The sequence below is a fragment of the Odontomachus brunneus genome, unplaced genomic scaffold (genome assembly GCF_010583005.1).
Source record: "Odontomachus brunneus isolate Ranch 3 - 2012 unplaced genomic scaffold, Obru_v1 Obru_scaffold_007, whole genome shotgun sequence".
Taxonomy (NCBI): Eukaryota; Metazoa; Arthropoda; class Insecta; order Hymenoptera; family Formicidae; genus Odontomachus; species Odontomachus brunneus.
In genome coordinates, this window is record NW_022639457.1 from 2025616 (window position 1) to 2048585 (window position 22970).

At 44.0% G+C, this 22970-nt stretch overlaps 2 protein-coding genes and 1 long non-coding RNA gene across 11 annotated transcripts in view; 1 reads left to right on the forward strand and 2 right to left on the reverse strand.

Moving 5' to 3' along the window:
• The window catches only part of LOC116853920 (cytochrome P450 4c3-like), a 15112-nt gene extending 9314 nt beyond the window's left edge, over positions 1-5798 (reverse strand). Inside the window, exon 1 of one of the 2 annotated variants that reach the window (XM_032835281.1) lies at positions 5517-5798. In XM_032835281.1, the coding sequence (XP_032691172.1) occupies positions 5517-5577 (61 nt within the window). In that variant the 5' untranslated portion in view covers positions 5578-5798. Of the gene's footprint in view, positions 1-4186; positions 5492-5516 lie in introns of those variants that run through there. The other variant, XM_032835280.1, reaches the window with a different exon arrangement.
• An 8678-nt stretch (positions 5799-14476) lies between these two features.
• On the forward strand, positions 14477-19666 carry LOC116853929. Of its 2 annotated transcripts, XR_004380053.1 has the most exons (3): positions 14681-15037; positions 15227-16442; positions 18187-19666. It is a non-coding gene; the product is annotated as an uncharacterized LOC116853929 (long non-coding RNA). The 2 variants fall into 2 exon arrangements; XR_004380052.1 differs by lacking the exon at positions 18187-19666 and having other exon boundaries at positions 14477-15037; positions 15227-16567.
• A 992-nt stretch (positions 19667-20658) lies between these two features.
• Positions 20659-22970, reverse strand: part of LOC116853927 — a 17794-nt gene continuing 15482 nt past the window's right edge. For 4 of the 7 annotated variants that reach the window (XM_032835295.1, XM_032835297.1, XM_032835293.1 and 1 more), the window contains 2 exons: positions 22576-22909; positions 20670-20750 (listed from right to left, as the gene is read on the reverse strand). In XM_032835295.1, coding sequence (XP_032691186.1) covers positions 22809-22909 — 101 coding nt within the window. In that variant the 3' untranslated portion in view covers positions 20670-20750; positions 22576-22808. Of the gene's footprint in view, positions 20751-22575; positions 22910-22970 lie in introns of all 7 variants that reach the window. The other 3 variants (XM_032835298.1, XM_032835291.1, XM_032835292.1) reach the window with 3 other exon arrangements.

The window sequence follows — 22970 nt, forward strand, 5'->3', positions numbered from 1 at the left end:
AGAGAGAGAGAGAGAGAGAGAGAGAGAGAGAGAGAGAGAGAGAGAAGGATTGATATGAAAGGAGCGGAAGAGAGACGCTGCTGGAGACCTTGGGAGTGCAACGAGACGCCAGGCGTCCTTCGGACGATGGAGGACCTTCGATATAGTCGGCCCATTTTAGCGCAGAGTGCGTCAGCCCCCTCTCCAAGGATATACGTCGCAAATTCGGCCGGAGAATAAGTATGACATAACGCGCGGAATGCATAATGCATGGAACGAGCGATTTCGCACCCGAGGTGCGAGTCTTCCTTCGTCCGAGAGAATGTACAATTGTATTTCGTTCGTCATTATCGAGCGCTTTATTGGAAGAATAATCGATATTTCTTGTGTTCATCAGACGCGGAAAATTGTCTTCAAATATTTCCTCTCTCTCTCTCTCTCTCTCTCTCTCTCTCTCTCTCTCTCTCTCTTTAATTAATTTTCCAGCTGATTAATTAATAATTTATTATTAATTGATTTAATAAATAGAGAAATGGGGAAAGCATTTCCACACTCTGCAGCCGGTTTGATGTCACACTCAAATAAAAGACGGTACGCGCGTCTCTCAGCGTGAAGTCTTAAAAAACTATTCGTTCTCTTCTCTATCTTTTTACCAAAGAGACTCGTCACTTCGTTGCACAATCAACGCTTCCTGTGACTTTATTTCGCATGTGAAAGAAGAAACTACGTGAGTAAGTGCGAAGAATAAAGTCCGCATAAAGAGAAGAAAGAACAAAATAAGCGTTATTCGCTCTGAACGGTATATCCGTGATATATTACGGTAATCGCGTCATTACTGCAATAACGTTTCGATTACCCTCTCAGTTTTCTTTTTTAGTAACGTATTTCCTCGCGAGCTCCGTTACCAGCGCGCTTCCTTAATCGACTTCGTTCTCCTTTACGCCGGCTCGTAATGACCTCTCGATTGCCGCGTTTATCGTAGCACGTGTAGACGCACGCGCACCATCAAAGCCCAAACCCTATTCTCTTCTTGTGGACGACGTCTGGCCGGAGTCTGGCCGGAGTCATTCTCCGACAGCTCCGGCGCGAGGAATCTCGTCTCGTCTCGCCACGCGCGAGAAACCTTCGCTTTTAGGCGCCGTGACGCTTTCTCCTTTTTATTTTCTGCCAGGAAGAACGAGAAGGTACAAGAAGAGAAAGAGCGAGAGTGGGTGCGTGAGTGTGTGTACGCTGTGGGAGAGAAAGGAAGAGAAAAAGAGTGGTGGGAGAGAGAGAGAGAGAGAGAGATGGAGAGAGGGAGAAGAGAGATGCGCGTGCATACAAAATTGCGTTACAATTACTCGCCGCTATTGAAATCACTCGAACGACCTCGACCCCCTTTCCTTCGTCGTCTTCTTCTTGCTCTTCTTTTTCTTCTTCGACTTTTTACGACCTACGGATTGACGATTACTGTGTGGTGAGCCACCAATCGCATCTCTCTCTTTTTCTCTTTCTCTCTCTCTCTTTCTTGCCCCTTTTTATTCATTTTTTTTCTCCTCACTTCTTGATCTCCTTCATGCGCGTGTCTCTCGCGCGGAATTGTTTGCCTCGTGGCACATTTTCTTTTTTTTCAACCGTACACGCGCGTATCGAGTGCACCCGAACGTCAAAAGAATGTATCCAGTTAAAACTGAGTGTTCCTCGTCAATTTCAGAAAAAATTATTACTCGTTGAATTCGGACGATTACAGAATTGCCAGACATTCACAATTGATCAGGATTATTGGGTGACGCCACATTGGTACGGGAAATCACGTAGAATAACTTCTCGCAACTTTTCATGCAGCCGAAAACTAGCCAAAGTTTCGATGTTACCTAATACTCGCGCTTGAATAAAACTCGAATATCATTTGACTCAATATCCGCGACTTTGATAAGTACGTCGTGAGGAAGATCGCAAACTCGCAAATATCCCCGGACATACACCTTTGTGGTCTCTCAAGAAACGCGAGTCTCTCGCTCTATGTTACGACGAAATTTCTCGCAGGAAGATATGAGCGGATGAATGAAAGCGATTGCGAATTACCTCAGCTGAGTCGTATGTGTCTTATCTGATTCGCGAGCGCGGTTGCGCCGAAAGGCCGCGCAAGGCGCAACAGTTAACACGTGTCTGCCCTCAATATCGGATGCACTCTGTGCGCGAATTGCCTGTGTGAATTTTTGTTGGCGCCAAGGCCGCGTCGTTATCTCGAGAGGATTTACCAGTTCGGCAATGTAGATAGGCCGGAAAAATTCGTCGCTGATCTGCGGAATACCCGTGGCGCGATTGAGATACCGATCGGTCAATTTGAGTTCAAGTCGTTAAAGCGAAAGGATTGCTTGCAAGCCATAATTAAAATTCGCAACTACAGAAATGAGAAAGTTTGAGAAACGCGCGTGTTTCTTTAGGTCCATTCGATGCGTGATGTAAGAACGCTGTGGCGTCCGACTTATTAATCGAGAAGACACTTTGTGCTTCAGTGCGTCAAGTGTATGCAGATGTTTCTTTTTTCAAACTGAAGCAAACATACGGCGTAATATTTTCATTGTGTTGTCGATATTCTTTCTCGCGCACGTGCTACAACATTCCTCGTTCTCATATCGTGCGATCTCTCTTCGCGCGATCGCGCGCGACATATCAAACTTCAACTTTCAAATTTCAAGATCTCTCTGATCGAAATTAAACACAAAAAGAAAAAAAGATAAGAAACAATTGCGAGTCTAATTTGCATGTATTTATAAAAAATGTTTTCTTTCCTTCTCAATTTTCTCTTCCTTCTTACATTTACGACTGACTTTGTACATATCATTGACATGTACGTCAACCACGACAAAAATATCTCCCATTTTTGTCGTATAATTTTTGTTTTATCTTTAATCTTCGTTTTATAATTTAACACCATGTTCTCCAAATGACTGCTTTCAATTGAAATTGTTTCCGGGTGTGCAAAGTGTTTCCACGTCATCGATAAATTAATACGACGTATTATATCATAATAAATAAAATTGTCAAGTTGATTACCTTATAATTTCCATCTCATTTACAATCTATCAATGACGATGTATTATCGCGATAGTCTTTCTTTGAAAATCCTCAGAGTGATCTACCGAGAGGATAGATCCATTCGAAGCTCCTGCTTCGATACGTTTTTTGAATGTATGTTGAAACATTTAGCATGTATCCGTCTAGAAGAGTCTGATGAGAACCGTTTCGGTATTAGTAAACGTTTGTAAACGGATTCCGTGACTCGTATATACGTATATTTGACAACAATATAAATAACTGTTTACACGAGTAGTCTTGCGAAGAAAAAAGCGTCTGCACGCGGTGTGATGTCACTGCTGGTTGTTGTTCTTCTTGCCTCGCACGATTGCCAGAAAAAACTAATGACTCCTATTTCCATTTAAAGGCGCGTAAACGGATAAACGGATTAACGGAGAGTTAGTAGACAGATATAAGTTTTCAGAAGCACGTGTAATCGCGATTATCTTATTATACGTGTCTATAAAAGTATATACTGAACACACACATGAATATTTTTCCTTTTGAACGTGCGATATGAAGCTCTAGTATCTATCCAGAATGATTCTTTCCGTACAGTCACTGCTTATTTTATAACTTTTAACGACAACGTCGTTCTCGTTAAACGTTGTCGCGCAACTATTATATTATGCGTTATATCTATGCGACGACGCATAAAACACACGCATTACAGTTAGAACGTATGCATTCTTTAAAAGATTACAGACCAAACTTGTCCGCTGCACGTCCGTCAACAAGTCCGTCTTAAGGTGCGAAGTTTTTTTTTTGAGTTTTTCTTACATTATACACAATTCACTCCTCTGTTCATGACCATTAGATACTTGTAACGTTGTAATTTCGGTTGAGGACGGCCATAATACATAGTTGAAACTATGGTTTTGATATTAGAGCAATTTACACCCGCGTGCGAATCAGATTTGCAATTGGCTCTTATCGTCCTTTCCTTCCTTACGAGTTCAACGAGTAAGTATCGAGAACGTACTTGTTGCGAAGTCCAACAACGTCTCCTTCCGATTTTCCCGACGATAACATAGTTCACGCGGCAATTTACGCGAACTATCGCGAGCAAGTTACGCGCGCATAGATTAACTGTCAACAATTGTCACGGCCAAGCACTTGACGGATTTCCATTTGACAGTTGGCTTACCTTCTGTCGAGCAGTTGAGTTGATACGCGTTGCCGATGATGGGCAGCGCGGTAGGATACGGCACGTTCCTCAGGGCGTACAGAAATTTCCCACGTTGCATCAGCAACACCAGTATAGCCGACAGTACGGAGAAAAACAGCAACGTAGTGATCCAGGAGTTCGTCAGGACGGACGAGGCGTCGACGAACATTTTGAACGTTGAAGATCAACAGGTACCGTGTTCGATTATCTCGATACTTTCACCCCCGCCGTGCCTCCCGCGCGGTTACTTCCTGCACGGATCTCCCTTGCGTGACGATCCTTCGCACGACGATCCTTCCCTTGGGGAGAGATCTCAAGGATCGAGGTCTCGAAATCAGGCGCGGTGTAACGATAAGAGACCCGACGTGTGTCTCCCGTCGCGGAAACCTACGTACTCGCGAGCGATCGCGCAGCGAGACACGAGAGAGCCGGTTCTAGTCTGAAGTCACCGGTGTTCCGTGCAAAGGATGTGATGTGCGAACGCGTGCGAGCGTACGACGACCGTTATATAAGATTCGGAAGGTGGTGGTGTTCTCGCGCGAGAGCGTGACTCGCGCGAAGAAGCGTCGTAGGGGCGGCAAAGAGTGTGTGCTGTCGCGCGCTGACGGTCACACCAAGTATGATCGGCGGATAATCCTGCACCGTGAGAGCTGCTGCCTGCACCCGTCTCTCGTCCAGTGTGCGGTGTATCACGCGGTGACTCCCTGCGGTTAATGCGTGACCGTGCGAAGAGAGATGCCCTTATATACTACTGAATGCCCGGTGTACCAGGCCACCACCAATAGAGAGACTTATGTGTGTGGGACGTGCACACGTACGTGTACGTATATACCAGCACGCGCGCACACGTGCCTCGTGGCCACGTGTTTGTGTGTGTGTGTTTCGCGCGCGCGTGTGGGTGGGGTGGGTGAGCGGTTGGATAGGTATTTGTGTGTGTTTGTGTGAACGTGTACGATTGTGTGAACAACTCGCGACAACACACACAGAGACACAAAAACACATACATACACTGCACCGATTTGCATTAATACACGAAGATACACGAAGATGCTCGTTTGATATCAGACGCCCTCTCTGCGCTTGATTGACTCCTTCGTGGATACGGAATATGCAATAACGCGTGCACAGGCCAGTGGAAAACAACAGGGCTGGTGGGTCAACCATCTGCCGTGACTGCTATTTGTGTGTCTATTATCCTCAGGGAGAGAGAAGCGGTGGGTCGAATACCTGACGCGGCACAGGTCGTCCTGCGCGGCTCCTGATCTGCAGGATTCGTATCGTATACACCCGGTACCCTCTTCAACCTCACCTTCGAGGGAGCAACGCTTGACGCTCTCATTCCTCGTCCTCGCTGGTTGCAACGATATCATGCTTGGATCTGTTCCGTTCAAGATTCTTAAGATAGCTCCCCTGCCATGCGAAGTCTATTGGTTTCCGCTCAATTTTCAAGAACGAACTGCTGCCCGATCGCCGAAGACCAAGATTTTATATATATCCGCGAATATACAATGGCTTCATCGTATTTATCAGACATGCTTAATCGGCCAGAAGAGTAAGGAAGAGTGAGAGGGAAGAGAAGGACCTTTGATAACACGCAACACGTAATATATAACATTGTAAAATGATATAGCACGCCATATCGTGGCAATGGCTTACATCGGACCGCCTTATCTACATAAATGTTCATATCAAAATCTGCACTATATATATTGAAAAAATTCCTTCCTTCTTTTTTTCACCAGATTTTTTTCAGCAGATTTTGTTGCGAAAAAAACACTGATGACACGCACTCCCGGCGATTTCTTTACGCGAGATAATCGGCGGAAAAATAAAAGGAACGATTACGAGTCGGAGCACAAAGTTCTCTCCACGCGCGGCTTTATTTAATCGCGGAGTACGCCGCGATTGTCAAGTATCGCGAGAATATCGTTTCGCAGATACCAAAGAAGGGGTGGCTCGGCCCGCGATACAGCTAAAACTGTCCGCGTTGATTTATGCCAATTGTCTTATTGCCGTAAAAAACGAGCCTAGTTAGTTATTTAGAAAATGATGCAACGCGCGCGTGCAACACACCGTCACGCTGCTGCTAAATTTCGCACTTGGCGCGGATTACTTTCCTTTCCCTCCAATTTCTCTTCACGTTCTTTATTTTATCCATTATTCATGGCTCATTAATCGTGAGGCAACTCGATTCAACTTTTATAGATGTGTCCATACACAAGCACTCACACACTTACTCACGCGCATGCATACGTTTGGACGAAATATTTTCTTAACAGACTGGTCATCGGAATTTCTTTGTTTGTTTGCAGTCGACCGAATATTTTTCCACACCTCTATTAGTTCACCATTAGCTCACCATTAGCTGCAATTTCCTCAACATTTGGTGACAAATATGTGATTCCTCTTTTCTTTTTTCGTACGTGTTGCAAACCGACCTACTAAATACTCATTCCGTTACAGAAACAAGCAATCCTAATACACAGTTGCATTCTTGCGATATCTTCTTAAAATCAACTGATCAACTCTCTCACATGTCTCGCTATGTCATATGGACATTGAATACTTGATTTAATTCGTTTCTGCTTGATTTATGTGCATGTGTGTGATTGATGTATTATTTATCATTATTCTCTTTTTATTTTTTTTTTATTTGTACACTTTTTTATATATCATCCGTGTATATCAACACCCATGTTTATTGATACTTGCTAAATTCAAATGTATGTTTACTTTATTCATTCATTCTGATCTTGTTTATGTATTATTTATATATTGCTTCGCTTAATTTTTCCAAAAAAATGCACTTTTCCAATTCTAAATTCTAAATATATTTACTTCAAACATTTCAGGCACTTTTATAATATATTTCTTCCGATATGGAAAGTGTAGCACTTTCCTACTCCGGTTGAATAATTGAATAAATAAGTTAAGATGATTCTTCTAATGTGTGAAACAAATAAATCAATAATAAATGTGTTACAGCGAATATATCGTGAATCGACGAAATAATATCCGTCGAATCGACGCGATTTGCACATTCTGATCATTTACTTCGCTCTGCGCGTACGAAAAAGAGTCGCTTCGTCGTGCACCTTGATCTCAAAGTATGCTCTTCTTTTGCCGCCGAAAATATATATGAAAAAAATGATAACAATGTGTGACTCAGCCGATGTATCGTTCGCCTTTATCACACGCTGCACCTTTATCTTCAATATTCTGACGGATGCGTGAAAAATAAGCCATGTCCGCTCGCTACTTCTCCGGGCATTCGGAGATGAGCGCTTTCCGTCGTCGCTCTCGATTCTGCATCACGATCTGTTTTTCATGATCGATCGCAAACGCGCGGCAAAAAGTGGCGCCAATAATTCTCCCATTTATCGTCATCGACGCGTGGCGCACGGATACTCCGAAAATGCGACCGAAATATCGGAGAGGCGGGTGTGCCCACATCTCCATTCTCGTATCTTTCCTACGTCAGCGTGCGAAACATAACAACCCAGCTGGCGAAATGACCAAGACTTTGTGATGAAAAGAGAGAAATTTTTCACTGTTCCACGGGAACGAACGCAACTACGATGAAATATTTGGGTCATTTGGGAAAACACTCAAGTAGATGCTGATAGGATGGACGTGGGCACGCGACTTGAAAATATCATCCCCTCTCAGGCTGAAAATTTTTTTCGCCACATCCTCCTCTTCTCCGACGGAGAGATGAAAGCACTTTGCGCCTATCGAGCAAATTCGATCGATTAATATTACACGTTTGATAAAATCTTTTCTCAGTACTCGTCTACTCGAAGGTCACTTAGTCTTATCTCTCACCGTCTTAATTATCCCGTTGGTTTCACATATTTTTACAATCGTATGTATAATATCTTCCCCTCTTCTTTTTTCTACGAGAATCATACTACCGCTATTAATTGAATACGTCGATTGAAAGACGTCACTGTAGTGTCTCTGGGACGTAAGGAATCGATAATCGATTCCAAGAGACACAGAGAAAGAATGAGCGAATGAATGAATGAACGAATAGAGCGTTTGTTAATCTCTTAGAGCAAACTTTCTGAAGGCACATGTCGCATATTGTTTTTCCGTATTCAAAAGATATCGGCAATTCCAGTTCGTGATGAAGGAACGCGCGAATCCGAAGAAACTCGCGCCTTTTCCATTCGTACTACCCGCAAATCGATCTCTCCCGTTCTCTCTACCGATCCGTTTCCCAACGAAGCTTCCTCGCGCAAGTTCTGACGCACCTAGAGGGAGAGCATCGACACAACTGATCGCATTCGAAGAGCCCGATTCCAAAATCGTACACTCGCAATCGCAGACGGTGGTTCCTTTATCGACACGTGCGTGGTTTCTCTCCTCATGACCTCGGGCCTCCTTCTGTCCACTTTCGTTCGGGTCAGTCGCCTGACGGCGCGAATCGTGCCGGCGCACGCGAGATTGCCGATGAAGTCCTCGGCGCCCTTTCCCCGCGAACGTCGAATGACGTCAGGACGAGGACATCGCTGCGATATCGCCACGTGTCGCGAGAGACGCGACCGAAATCGCAACGCGACGCGACGCGACGTGACACGAGGCGACGCAGTGTGAAAGCCTTCGCGTGGGCCTGCAATCGCGTATGATCTGTGGCCGAAAGCGAGAGGAATTTTCGTAACCACCGAGTGCACACCTGATATTTCGAGAGGCGCCTTCTTTTATTCATAAGTACGTGCGATCTCCCGGAATCAAATACGCTCACTAGTCCGTTATTTCGCTCTTCCGGGAGGAGCGGGTCCTTGATCATCGATCGATTTAGCCGCAAGTGGATGTGTGTGATCGTCCTCGACATATTTTATATTCGCCAGACTTTTGGCATACATCTTGTTGCGGTCAATGACACCGCGCACGTTTACTTTTTAATTATTCGGTCGTTTTTGTGCATCAATCGTGTAATTATATGTTAATTACGTCAGTGATTACACATTAATTCTACTATTTTTCCGGGTAACTGTTGCGGAAGTAGCTTTTATAAAATATTTCTTAAATAAACGAAATTATCAACGAATCATCAACGAAATTTTGAATTTCCCTATCTGAAAAGAAATGAAAAAAAAATCTATAAATAAGAAACATTTCGATAAATACTAATAACCCGTTTACTTGTTACTAGTATACATATTTTTATATTGAAAAAAGTTCTTTTCGAATAAGAAAATATATTAGCACCGAATAAATATTTTTTCCTTATTTTTCTAACATTTGTTATCAGTGTAATAATTATGGACACTCTCGTTTTAATTCTTCGAAGAATAAAATAACATATTTGTAAAAGAATAAAAAAACATTTGACACGCGCGCCTTCAATCGTTCACCCATCTTATGTCTGCGTTAATTAAAGTTTGAAGAGGCTCTCGCGATAAGTCGGCCACGTAACTGCGATCTTTTAGCCGAATCTAAACGCACACATGGGCGCGCGCGTGCACGCACGCACACACACCCATGACGCCGATATTGTATAGTTGGCATTTGCAACGCGGGCAAGTTCCGTAGCCTGCAGTAAATCAAAACGAGTTTGACTTCGCACACGCAGTCACTGTCATAAATTAATATCGTAGCTATGAGAGCCCCTTACTTATCGCCACGTGGAGTCACCGACTCGCGATTTCTTTCGCGATTAATAAGCGGAGTGCAATGCACGCTAACAGAAACAGCCGTCTCAGATAATACGATCAACAATTGCCACTTGATCGCCAAGAGTACCGATGCATGCGCCTGATAAAACTCATCAGTTTCCGGTCTGCGTGCACCGATTGCTTTCAATGACGAGCTCTTGGTTATCGTAGCGCACGATTTTATGCCGTCACAGCAGTGAGAGGAGACTTGGCGGATACTTCCTCACACATAAATAACTTTTTGTTTCACATCTGACCAAATAGAATTAATTGAAAGCAATTGCTTTTCAAGTTTCGCTTACCTAGCCTAGTCTCCATCAATAGTCGTTACTTGAAACTTGTCTCAAGATATTCGAATCTAAATTTAGAGGTAGAAGAGAGGTTTTCAATTGAAATGCTGTTACGTGTATAAATGTCGCGTGTATCATAGTTCAATTGCAAAACATATAACATAGTTCAACCGTAACTTGTCTTTAACTCTCAATAAAAAATTGAGTGTCTCATATGATAAGTTTCAGATGACAAATATGAGAAAGATATCCAGAGGAAGAGAGAAAGAAAGAAAGAGAGAGAGAGAGAGAGAGAGAGAGAGAGTAAGCGGCATTCCGTTATAGCACTTAACCAATTTTCGCGGCACTCTTGCTCAGATTTCGTCCAATATCAAAATGTGTATGAGGATATATTAATTATTCATCAATTATTTATTATTAGTTTTCTTTTAAAATCTCCTTATAAAATATTCGACTACATCCACGCACGAACGCCGAAAACAAGTAGAGTTTCCCTTCCCTGTTAACCCTTCGTATATAACGTTGGATCTGTGAGGACCGAACGAATATTCAATCGCTCACAAACTTTCGTAAAGGGTCCGGGAAATGGCATTATCTACCTGAAAAGAGCTTTAGAGTTTCTGGAATGTATATAGGTGGTGCAGTTTGACCGCTTCGAAATAGCCAAGCAGCGGTACGCAGCGGAAATCTTTTTCAGTTCTCTTAGAGTGGGAGATATGTGGAGAGATACTCAGGAGTTTCAAGCAACGACTATTAATACGCACCTTAGGGTTGGATTTCAGTTGAATTGCGACTACAAATATAATGTCACGAATATCACACGATTCAAATGAGAAAAACTCGAAATTTCTTTCAGATCTGAATATCTCACGTGAGACAAATCTCTCAAAGTAAGGTTCGTTGATACGGCTCTCATATTCTGATTGTTACGTATATAGAGGTGACAGTTTTGACGTGAAATCCGGGACTCGTATTATGTTTTACGGTTGCAAAGTCAAGCCCGCGACTTTTCGCGGAAACAGCGCGCTTTTGAAGTCCTACGGAGCACTCGAAAGAGATCTATGCGCATTCTGCGTATTCCTTACACAGAAGATGGAGAGATTGAGATTGGTTTCGCGAGAGTCAAAGACAGGAGATCGCCGAGAAAGCCGGATCGCGCCTTGACGCCGCACCCTGCATGTGCACGCCAACATTTGCATACAGCACGTGCGGATCGACGTGCGAAGCGAAACGCAATCTAACTAGCCGCTTTGCTGTAACCTGTTTAGCATGTGAATGTTCGTTGAATACCTTCCCGCTGAACGTACACATCTGTATCTGCGCCGATTGTGTCTCTGCTCTTCACGCGCGCGAGGCCCTTGTCGATTTTTCTATGTAAACTTCTTTACTGCACGCGCGATAACGTCACATTTGTCACGAGCGACAAATGCGAAGATTTAACGTATAATCGCACGCCACGCACAAAGGACACCTTGTTGAATAATGATAAGGGTCGATACGAGAGATTGTACGGTCTAAAAGGTGAGATAGTCGATCACTCGTGTTCTGCCTCAAATATAGAACTCTGGAGACTGTGAATCGTCGTTAGCCTCTGCAAAGAACGCTCGAATCAGCATAAATGAGAAAAAAAAGAGAGAGAAAGAGAAGAATCATTCGCTCGCACCTCGCATCGACTTCTCGATATCGCGAGCGACTGCGTCGTTCATGATCCAGAATCGAGTAAACAGCCGATGTGACTCCCGACATTCGTTCCTAACGAGGAGCCATTCGACGTATTTGACGATAAACATCTCGTAAGCGGTAAAAACGCACGAGGCTGTTATTATGAATAAATATGACGTGTCAGGCCGTAGAGGCGTGCACGCGCCTGATCTAAGTGTGCCTCGCCATTAATCTAAAGTGAGACAGACGACGACGGCGGCGGCGGCGGCGGCGACAGTTGTTTATGCGGAATTCATGATGTCATAAGGAGATCGCGCGAAGTTGCAGCCTCTCACGTGCGAAAATTCTTCCCGAGAATTACGACCGCGCACGCACCGTGCGGTCTCCTACATGTGTATGCGCACGCGTGTGTGTACGTGCGCGTCGCCTCTCTGATATTTGCTTACTGCTCAATGAGCGAAATTAACGCCACGCGAATGATGAAACAAAGACCGTTAACCAAGGATGTGCCACTTCGCCCGTTGAGTACCGGCCCGAACTTTGAACACGTCTGTCTTCATTTCTATTAATGGACGCCCCGGGAGAGAATACAGAAGCTTCTGAAGGCGCGTCTGTCTCGCTGGCCGATCGAGCGGTTTCTCCAACGGGCCGACGTCGAAATCGCGCATTAATTGCGCGCCTGAAATTTCGCATCCTTCGTCGCGCATTGCCGTTATGCGACTGTCGGATCTTCCGCGGCGATTGTGCCACGTGCGCGACCTCAGCTCGGCCGGATCTTCCGCACGACCTGGCACGTCGCCTCTCGAGTTTGCATTACATAATACATGAAGCCGCGCGGTGTCCACGCGCGTGTTAAAGGGAGCGAAAAAATCACACCTCCAGCGCGATTCCCCTCCTTCTGCTCCTCTCTTCTCCTCTCCTTCTTTTCTTTCCTCCGTCGGTTAATTAGTCGGAAAAACATGCGTTCGAGCGACGTCTGATCGATAATTGATTTAAGTCGGACTACCAGGTGCCACGTCCCAGGATAATCAGGGCGAGTTTAATTTCTGATGAGACTTCTGGACTTCTCACGTCAACTAGAATCAACGTATTGGTCCAAATCCAAGAAATCCTCACAGGAGTCAGTGTTAGGCATTAATCGATGAAAACTTCCTCTTGATTAAAATAATCGGCAAATAAACAGTCGAAATTCATCAATTGTCATATACGTAATCACGAGTAATTTAATCGACCGATGAAAACTACCAGTAATCAATGTATAATCAATCACAAATCAAAGTTTGATTAATAATTTATTGTATCAGTCGATGAAATAATTTGTGGCTTTATACATATGACGATTCATTAATTTCGATTATTTATTTGCCGATTACTTTAGTCAAAGAGAGTTTTCCTCGATTAAGATGAAAATACCAATACCCGGACTCGTACCGGACATTCTTATTGTTTTAGCCTTTAAATAGCCTATGAATATTTAAAGTTCCAACATAAAAAAAATACATATAGTATATATACACATAGATTGTATAGTTGAAAGTATTTAAATATTCATATTTAAAGAAGAAAAGAAAAAATAAGAATGTTCAGGATCCGAGAAATTGGTACTTTTATTTTAATACCCAACACCGGTGTGTTGAACCTTGAGTTTTGTGCATCTTTTCACACAGACATCCAGCCGCGTGGATCCCTGACAGATTCGACGATCGCGCCATTTTCCCGAGCTGCGCTCCTCACAGTTGGATTGCACAAGAAACAACTGGTGATCCTTGAAACCGTCATCGCGCCGCGCAATTTTCGCGGCCGTAAGTGGAGCGATCAGCCTGCTGAACTCGCTTCGTTCAACAATATCCTATATCTTTAACCGGTTGTTAATCGAAAGAGTATCGGTGTGTATGTGTGTGTGTGTGTGTGTTTACACGCGCGCGCGCGTGTTTTTCTTTTCCCTCCCGACGATTTCTCCGGCTGAACGACACGTGGCGTCCCAAGGCGCTGCTCCATGACAGTCGATATTTGCTGACACATATCGATACTAAGCAAAGAGGAAACGTCGCGGAAACGTTTCGCGTGGCGCGCATTTACGCACGTAAGCCCGGTGTGTTATAACACCGCGTTGTTCTTGCGCAATATGTGTATCAGTATCGGGAGAAAAAAAATGCTTGGTAAGCCCACCTCACCACCGTCATGCGACACGTGGAGGACGCGGCATGCAGCGATCTCAGCCGCGTCTCTTCTCCCTCTCGCGGGACTTTCGAGCCGAGGAAGGGCATGATCGATCGATCCTTCGCCTCTCGTGAATACCACCGTTCCGTCGTCACCGTCGTATAGACGGCTTCGGAAATACCTGCATGCTGAATTTCAGACGGCGATTCTTGCATAAGTCGCATAATGCGCATAATGTCGGCGGACCCCGTCGAAGAAGGGTCGCGAATTCCTCTGAAGCCAACGAACCGGCCAATTCGACGCTTGCCGTACTTTCGCGGCTTTATTCGACCATTTCCATGCGACCTGTTTGTTTCGCAAACGAGCGAACGAATGAACATACGCTTTATCATACACGAACGCAAAAGCGTTTGCAAAGCCTTTGCGATTCTTGGCGGGAAAACGAGGAGGTAACCGAATCTTCTTCCCCGAGGATTCGCACTGAATCATTTTGAAACATCGCGATAACTTAGACGGGAATTAACATCGCAAGACGGTAGCGCGTGTCATTCCGCACGGCACTTTCGTCAAAGTCTGGCGTGTCTCGAGGACGAATGCGTGCGAGACGTGCCTGCCTGCACGCCCGGTGCTCTCCTCCGACTCCTCGCAGCAAGGACGACGTCGGCCGACGTTCGACGTCAGGCCAGACAGCGACCGAGGAACGTCATCGCGCTAATTCCTGGCCCGTGGCGCGATAACAAAGAGAGCTTACTTCATCGTGCCGCGACGAATTATCATTTTTGTTTGACGTTCCTTGTTTACGCGAACTCCGCCGAACTCGGCTGTGCCAGAACCGTCTGGCACCGTGCGTGCGAGCGGTTTGCATAAGACTCATCCTGGAGAAACGCAAACGACGCGTGTGCATGAAATTATGTCACCGCTGGCGTCGCACTTGTCGCACACTTTCGCGTCATCGTCGCCGAATTGCTGCGCCGCGACGATGCAGGCCGAATGCGAGTCTCGTTTCTTCTCTCAACGGCCACAGCTGTCACCTGCCTGAACCGACGTCATTCACGCAGGTAACAATCCTTGCGCGTCCTTCTCGCATGTTCGCCTCCGGTAAAATATCCAGCTCGATCCAGCTTCCAACTCATTAATTCAACATCGTATCAATGAATCTGTTTATTCGTCCTGGGCAGTTAATTAACGGAGCGACACGCACGTAGCAATTGCAGTATCGACATTAATATTGCATCAATCGCTTACAGGGTTCCCGTCATAATGACATGCGACATAAAAACCCAGAGAATCACTAGTGTTAACCAAACTGTGCACGTTCGTGATGCGTCATACTCGCACGTGGAGGATTTCAACGAATGGAATGATTCATAGGCGAAACGTAGACTCACGAGTAGACGCCGGACGTTTTTGTTTGTTAATTCTTTCCTTGCCAGTCCCATGTTATGAAAAAAAAAAAAAAAAGAAAAAAAGATTCGCCGACAGCGCGTGAACGGTCGCGAATAAATGCGATAAGGCCCGCCAACAACAACGTCGACATTAACACAAGACTCGATATGCCAGACGATTCGGCAATCGTATTTGTTTTTGCGCACTTGACGGGAGTCAAGGGGCACTTTGTGATTATTTGTTGTTTGTAGAATGGACATTCCTCCGTGATCGGCGAACAAGGAGAGAATTGCGGCCGGTTGAGCCGGCTGCCGTGGATTTATTACGCGACGCAAGCATCGCATAATCACACCTCGTCGACGTAGCATGCACTTGGCGCAACGAACACGTCGACATCGAATTCAAGTATCGATCTAACACAATCGATCGAGCAGGAAGCGTGTATCAGTGACGCGCACTAAAGCTGATAAATCTCTTATGCAATTACTCTATTAATCTGCAGGTTGAGCTCTACTCTATTAATCTGCAGATTCCCGCCTACACATGACTTTTTGCGTTTCCAAACGGGACAAATGATACGAAAAACAGCGGGCAAACAAGTGACGCAAAACGATCGCTTAAATTAATTTTGATAATTATCATCAATCGCTCTTTATGCGGTGGCTGACTACGTGAGAGAGAAAAAAAGACGTTCGTTATGTAAGTATACACGCGACGCAGAAGGTTTATTGTACCGATTCTTTCGTGGAAAAGTTTCAAGGCCTTCCCTGAGGAGCGTTTTTGCGTAAGGTGGGAATCGAAATGAAAAGTAGGAAAAGTCGGAACGCACGAGGTCCTAACAGCAGGATAAAAATAAAGCTGACGGAGGAGGAGCGGGAAGAGTAGTTTTGCGGGTTCTACAAGAGGCAGAGCGAAGAAAGACGAAGATTGGAATTCGGCCTCACAATCTGAGGCATCTCTCGGAGGGGTTGTCGCTCTGAAAGAAACGGTCGACACGTGCAACCCTGTGGTGTCCTTGAGATCCCGAAGGTTCCCACAATTCTTAATAGCTCATCATGCACGGCCGGTGCGTCCAGGGTGAGTCGGAAAAGCCGCGGTGAGGTTGGGACGATCATAAAATCTCCAGTGGAGCTCGTTAGTGGAGCTCGTTTCTCCCGTTGAATATCATCTGTGAATAAATTTATCGCTTTACATTCGCAAAAGTCTGCTCCTTTATGAATCTATTTCTTTCTCGCAACGAGCAAAATATCGGATCTCTATACAAATCGCGAACAACTTCCTTCTCTCTTCTCTCCATAAATCGATTTTATACCAGACAACTCAACCAAACCCAATATGTATCCACTGTGATTAATAATGACATTTTCAAAACAAATAATGACACTTGTTTCCAATTAACAATAACGCGGCTTTTCGACTTTTTTTACAAGATTAATAGAAATACGCTATGTCTCTCCTCGTTGAAAATTATATATATATATATATTTATATATACACATATAAAATACTCTTGAGACCGAATGTGTATTCACGAAACAACGAATCTTGATTTTAAAATTCGTATTGCGCATACGCAAGAAAACGGTCATGCTATCAATATTGTGACTAGATCCAATTTTCAGAAATTTCGAATGTTTTTCTAAATTTTGAGAAAGTTACTAAGGAAACAGAAAAACATTCACTCCAAAAGAGTCTCTCTAGACACACTAGAGAGACATAAAGTTTGGAAAGTAATTTGTATGGCTAAAAGGGGCTTGCTTCTCCTTTCACGCGTCACTCCACTTCAGTCGTGATCACTCGATTGGACGACAATGAAAGGAAAGCTCGAACCGTATTGCCTCTCCCCGTTCGTAAACACGAGCTGCTACTTTTGTTTCATGCGGTTATTTGGTTGAGAATGAGAAAGACAGAAAGAGAGAGAAAAGGGTAGGGAGAGGGGGAGACAGATGTGCCGATGATGAGCGAGTGAAAACAAAATAAAGCAGGAACTCCAACGGCAGGTAGCTTCCTGAGAGCCATGTCGACGGCTGACAACACCTATCCTACCTACCTACCTACTCGTGGGAGTGTGTCAGAATCGGGTGAAACGCTTCTCTCGCATGCGACCCTCGCGCATAAACAAGATGACGCGACGAAAACCGTGCGGGAATCTCAAGAAGGCTTACCTATGCATTTGCATTTTTTATACTTCGCGGCGAACGAACAGGTGTACGACCTTGGAGTACGATGGCGTCAAGAGATAGATGACTCGATAATATTATCGGAAATATTTCGCGTGTCGCACGTGAATTATGTACGCTTCGCGTATAATCTCCGAATCGATTAACTATTATACACGTTTCATCTGCCACTTAGAACATGAACGTGTTTATAAAGAAATTTTTAGATTCGAAGGCGAACGTGTTCAATGTTTGACCTTTATCAAAGCGGAAAAGAGTTACAAATATGATTTGTTGCGGAGACGACTGCGTTACACCACATTCGTAAAGATATATTATCGCGAGTGGACAGAAAAGCGAGACGTCTCTCCTCTCTGTCATTCTCTGATTGTTTCTCGATGTTCCTCGGAACTCGGTAGATTATTTACATATCCGATTGGCATAGCGCCTCTCGAAAAATCCAACATGTTCCCCAGAGTAACCCAGACAGGCACACTTGCAGCAGCAGATTTTGCACAGTAAATCTGCTGTAAATTTTGTTAGCAAAAGTACAACGAAAGATCTCTATCAGCAGACTATAATGGCAGATCGACAGTAAAAACCGCGAACAAAGTCTATTGTTCTGTAACCATTCAATCATATTTAAATGGAACATGTTGCAGATCCTGCGCGACGCCTGCCGCCGATCTGCTGTCAAGTTACGCCAGCAAATCTGTCGACAACACACGAGTTCAGTCTGATCGAATCCGTTGCTAATCTGCCAGCTAACATCTTGTTTATTGGAAATTTTGCCAGTTTTATGCTCGAGCCTGCTCGTGCTACAAAAGAGACTCATTAGAGACATTGAATTCGCGAAGGAGCCGCCACGAATGTCCGAAATGCGTAGGTGAAGCAATTGGACGTTAGACGAGGTCTAGGCTGTACACGTGTCGGGTCTTGACATTGCACTCGGAAGACCACCAGCCCTTGTTCCCCGCTTTCACCTGCGTTCAACCGTTCGACCGTCCGGAAACGGCCGATCGGACCCTGAAAGGATCTCCTACCAACACGAATCGCCGGCCCCCTTTCCCCTCTCCTAGGAGAGTGGCGCAACGGCGTCCGTCGTTAGAAAAGTGGTGGTGCACGTGGAGACGCGGCGAGATTATCGCAAGCCCGACACGTGGCGGCCTTGACTTTGTCCCGTCGTCATCGCCATCGACGTGTCGTGTTTAGTCGCGCGTTATTATTCATACAATAAAGTTATTTATCGGCACACAAATGCACATATTCGACATTTATCGTTTGGCGCTGAACGCGACGACGCGTCTTTTTCTTCAGAGAGAAGAAGAAGTGATTCGATTTCCCAATCAATTATTTTGATCTAACGATTGCTTGTAACGTTGCTCTCAGAAATTGGATTCAGAATCGAGTGCCATTTTGCACAGCCATTTTGATCTATTATATGACATATGTGACATCAAGTCTATAATCGCGATTCAATTGAAGAACTCTCATCTAATTTTCAACTCAAATCTAAGTATATCTAATTGAGAGGAGTTTCAAGTAACAACTATTAATATGAGTCTAAATCACACATAAATGGTACGCGATGATGCGTGATAAATATTCATTTCTTTAAGATTTTCTATACACACACACACACACACACACACACACACACATGCACAAAGATAAAAAAACGTTAAAAAATGTTCTAAAAATTGCGTGCAGTTTTGTTACTTAATTTTCGTTGCTATCGCGTTGTTGAATCTAGCACGTTGTTGAAGCGCGCGGAATTTTTTAGAAATATAGTATCCGTTTCCTCGTCACACGATAGTATTGCAATACTTTTTTATCTTATCTTCGATAAGAAAAGTCACGCGAGACATCCACGCGCAATTCTGTCACCGGGCTCTCGCAAGCACACGTGCACACGTGGTCGCGCATTCAGCGCTAAATGCGAAACAGCGTGAATGCGAAACAGCGTGGGCCCCGGAACCCTCTCTCTTTCTCACAGTATCCGATCCGAGTGTCGGTTTACGGCATTTGACAATGTCTAGACGTAGCGGCCGAGAGTAATCTCGAGAACGAGCAGACGAATCTGCCCGCAGCGAGTAATATCCTGTGTGTATGTGTGTGGGGGGCGCGTAAGGGGGACTTACACGTGGACCCAGGATCGGCACGTGTACGACCTTCACATTGACCTCGACGAGACGATCGTCCACCCTAAGGGACGGGGGTCGCGGCGGTATCGTCGGGCCCGGTGATTCATTATTTCGTACATTTCTTAAGGGAAGACAAATCACTTCCTTCGTGGAGGCTTTCGTGACTGAGATTATATCTTTCGAGCCCGAAAGTATTAATGCACGGGGGAGACCCTGGAGGATGTATGAGCGCGTTTTTGACCATATCCACACGAGGTAAGAAAATTACAGTTATGGATGTAGTTTTCTTTCGTCCCGACTATGCGCTCGCGGCCTCCTGGTCGTTTCCGACTGTACCGTCGGATGCAACGAGAAAAATAATTCTATAATTTATAATATATTATTTCGATATTATTTCATTCTCGTACTCACTATGTATAATGCAATCTTGTGACGATTGTAAATTATCGCTATTACATTCGAGAGAAAGCGGAAAAGTTTATTGAAGAAAAAGTTCACTATTTACGCGTACGCCAGAGTCCTCAGGAACGCGCGATAATCGTCGCTACAACAGCAATTCGCGATCAGCCGATGCTCTCTGCAACTGTTGGCGTGCAAAAATCTGCAATCCGCCAATCTGCATTGATAAGGTAAGTCATGTTGGTGAGAATCGCAACAGCAGGCGTCGTGGAACATTTTCTCGCCGCAGTAAGGATAAATCGAACTGTCACAAAGAGGACATCTGCAATGAAAGAAATTGAAAAAAGATATTAGATGGCACGCGTCATTATTTCGATTCTCATATTTTTGTATTTTCCATCGAGTTTGATTCGTGATGAGCAAAACACATCGATCCTAACGCTTGATACGTCAACGACAAGTAATTTACTTCGTTGCATGGCAGGCGTTTTCCTGATTGACGAGAATAAACATTAAGTATGTGTGATAAACTTACTTTTGCGGTCTATACCTGTGTGCGAACGAAGGATAAGGATAATCTTCTAAAAACTGCCGACCTTCGTTCCGCGGCAAAGGCGTTAACGGTTCATTCGTCGCTCCTACCGCTCCCGATGCACGATCGCCCGTCACTTCTCCGTGTTTGTCTGGAAAACATTTGCAAGGAGACCGTCGTTACTGAAGTATTGCCGACATTTTCTGGCCGTTAAGTTTTGTAGGAAATATAATAAAAATTGCACTATCAACAGCGACGTAGTCACAGATTTGATTTGAAATTATAAGATATAACGATTCTTTTGTTAACTAATTATTTTTAAAATATATATCAATTTTTATATAAATATATATGTATCAAACGACGTATATATTTTATATAAAAATTATAGCATGTATCCAGTATGTATAGTCCAAAAATATATAGCTGTTATTATCGTTTAATCGTAATATCCCTTATTGTGCGACTGTATTATTAAACTGTGGTATGATCTTATTGACAGGTCTTCGATCGTAGTTTTATGATCCCAATTAACTTTTATCTTTACTGTAAATATAAAAGTTACGAAATATTTACCGAATAACACATATTATGCAAGTCTGTTTTCGTTCACACGATAAAAATTATAAAAAACTTATCTTGCATTATCGAGTTCATTGACAAGCACGTGATTCAGCTTTTGTGCGGCGCGTAAGAGAAAGCAGACGTTTATTTATTCGAATACGCAATCAAAATGAACGAATGCACTCGACTCACCGGATGCACCGGACGCGCAGCAATGCGACAGAACAACGGCGCCGAGCAGTACCATCAGAAGCGACATTTTCCCAAGGAAAACCAGCGGAAGGACTATTGAAAGATCGATGCGCGCACTCGCTCTCGACACGACTGGAATTTTTCGTAGCTCGAAACGAGATCTCTCGTGGCTTCAATCTCTTTCGTAGATCCACGCGGCATTTATTCACTGGCCTCACCTTCCGCGTAGAACGCGGTCGACGTACCCGTTACTTGTAACTGGTCGACGAACATCCTTCTCTTCTTATGCGCCGGCGAGCCGAAGAAAAGAAAAAAAGTGCCGCGACACATGGATATGAATTTGGAATTTTTAGTAGCGCAAAGAAATGCGATCGTTTCTATCGCTATTTCGCGAAAACTATTACAAAAAAATACACGATTCGAATAAAAAACCAGCTGATTATATGTATTTGCGCAAATTGGAAAAAACGACATTCCTCATAAAAAAATTATGAATTTATTTAAATCTCGTACAAAATTGATTTTCTTTCTCAATTTTGTAAACACATCTGATAGATCTGACCATGAATCTGATCGCGACGTTTTACACGTCGCGCGAAAAGATTTTTTGTCAAAATACATTTATTTATTTATTAAAGAAAATACTCCTTTGAGGCAAGAAAACAACAAGTAAAATAAAGTAGAATGAAATAAAATCTTGTGACACATAAGTAAAAATAAAAATAAAGTCAACTGCAATAAATGAGAAGAAACAAAAATGCACTGAAATAATATGTCATGGACTGAAGAACATATATTGTAGATACGCGAAAGTCGCATCATATAGCACTTTACAACAATAAGATGCAAGTGATTACGTACAAAGTAACAAGTGCGCCAAGGTCCGATTGAATTTTAAGGTAATCCTGTAAGAACTCTGTCTTCGAAATACGCATGTTAATTCGAAACTAGAATTGTGTTCGTTGAATTAAGGAATGTAGGTCAGTGCGAGGCGGATCAGCTAGAAAGTCGCGAAGATCATTTCGCATAGGTGTAGTTGATCATTCATCTAATCACTCGATGACGTGGCATTCTTTCTTTCGCGAACTTAGTCAATTGCACTCTATCATATTCAGGGTAATTGACGCGATTTGTATCACCGTGGCGACGCGTCGTTCGATCACGTCTGCGTGTTATATCGCGCGCCTGTATTATACCAATTAATTAATAAAGAAGCTCACCGCCGCAGGTATGTATCTCTTGTTTACGCGAGTGCAGTAAATGATGTCGTAACGGCAATTAGGCCCTGAGACAATGGATCGCGTGCCACTAATAATCCAGTGCCGTCTCATGTTATGGCGAAACGTTCAGTTTCCAAGAAAGAACGGCCGGTTGCCTCCCATTTTTGCGATGAAAAAATAATTTATTAAATCAATCGATACTGTACAAAGCATTTGGTGTTGCGAGTGTAGTTTTAGGTCATCAGCAGGTGCAAACCAAGCACCGTTAGGATTGACAGGAACTTCGTGAGGCCCGCGCCAGAGCGCAATCCTGCGCCAGTCGCCCGATATTTCCCTGCGAAAACGAAAATAAATCATTGATATCTCGTCGTTCTCTCTCTCTCTCTCTCTCTCTC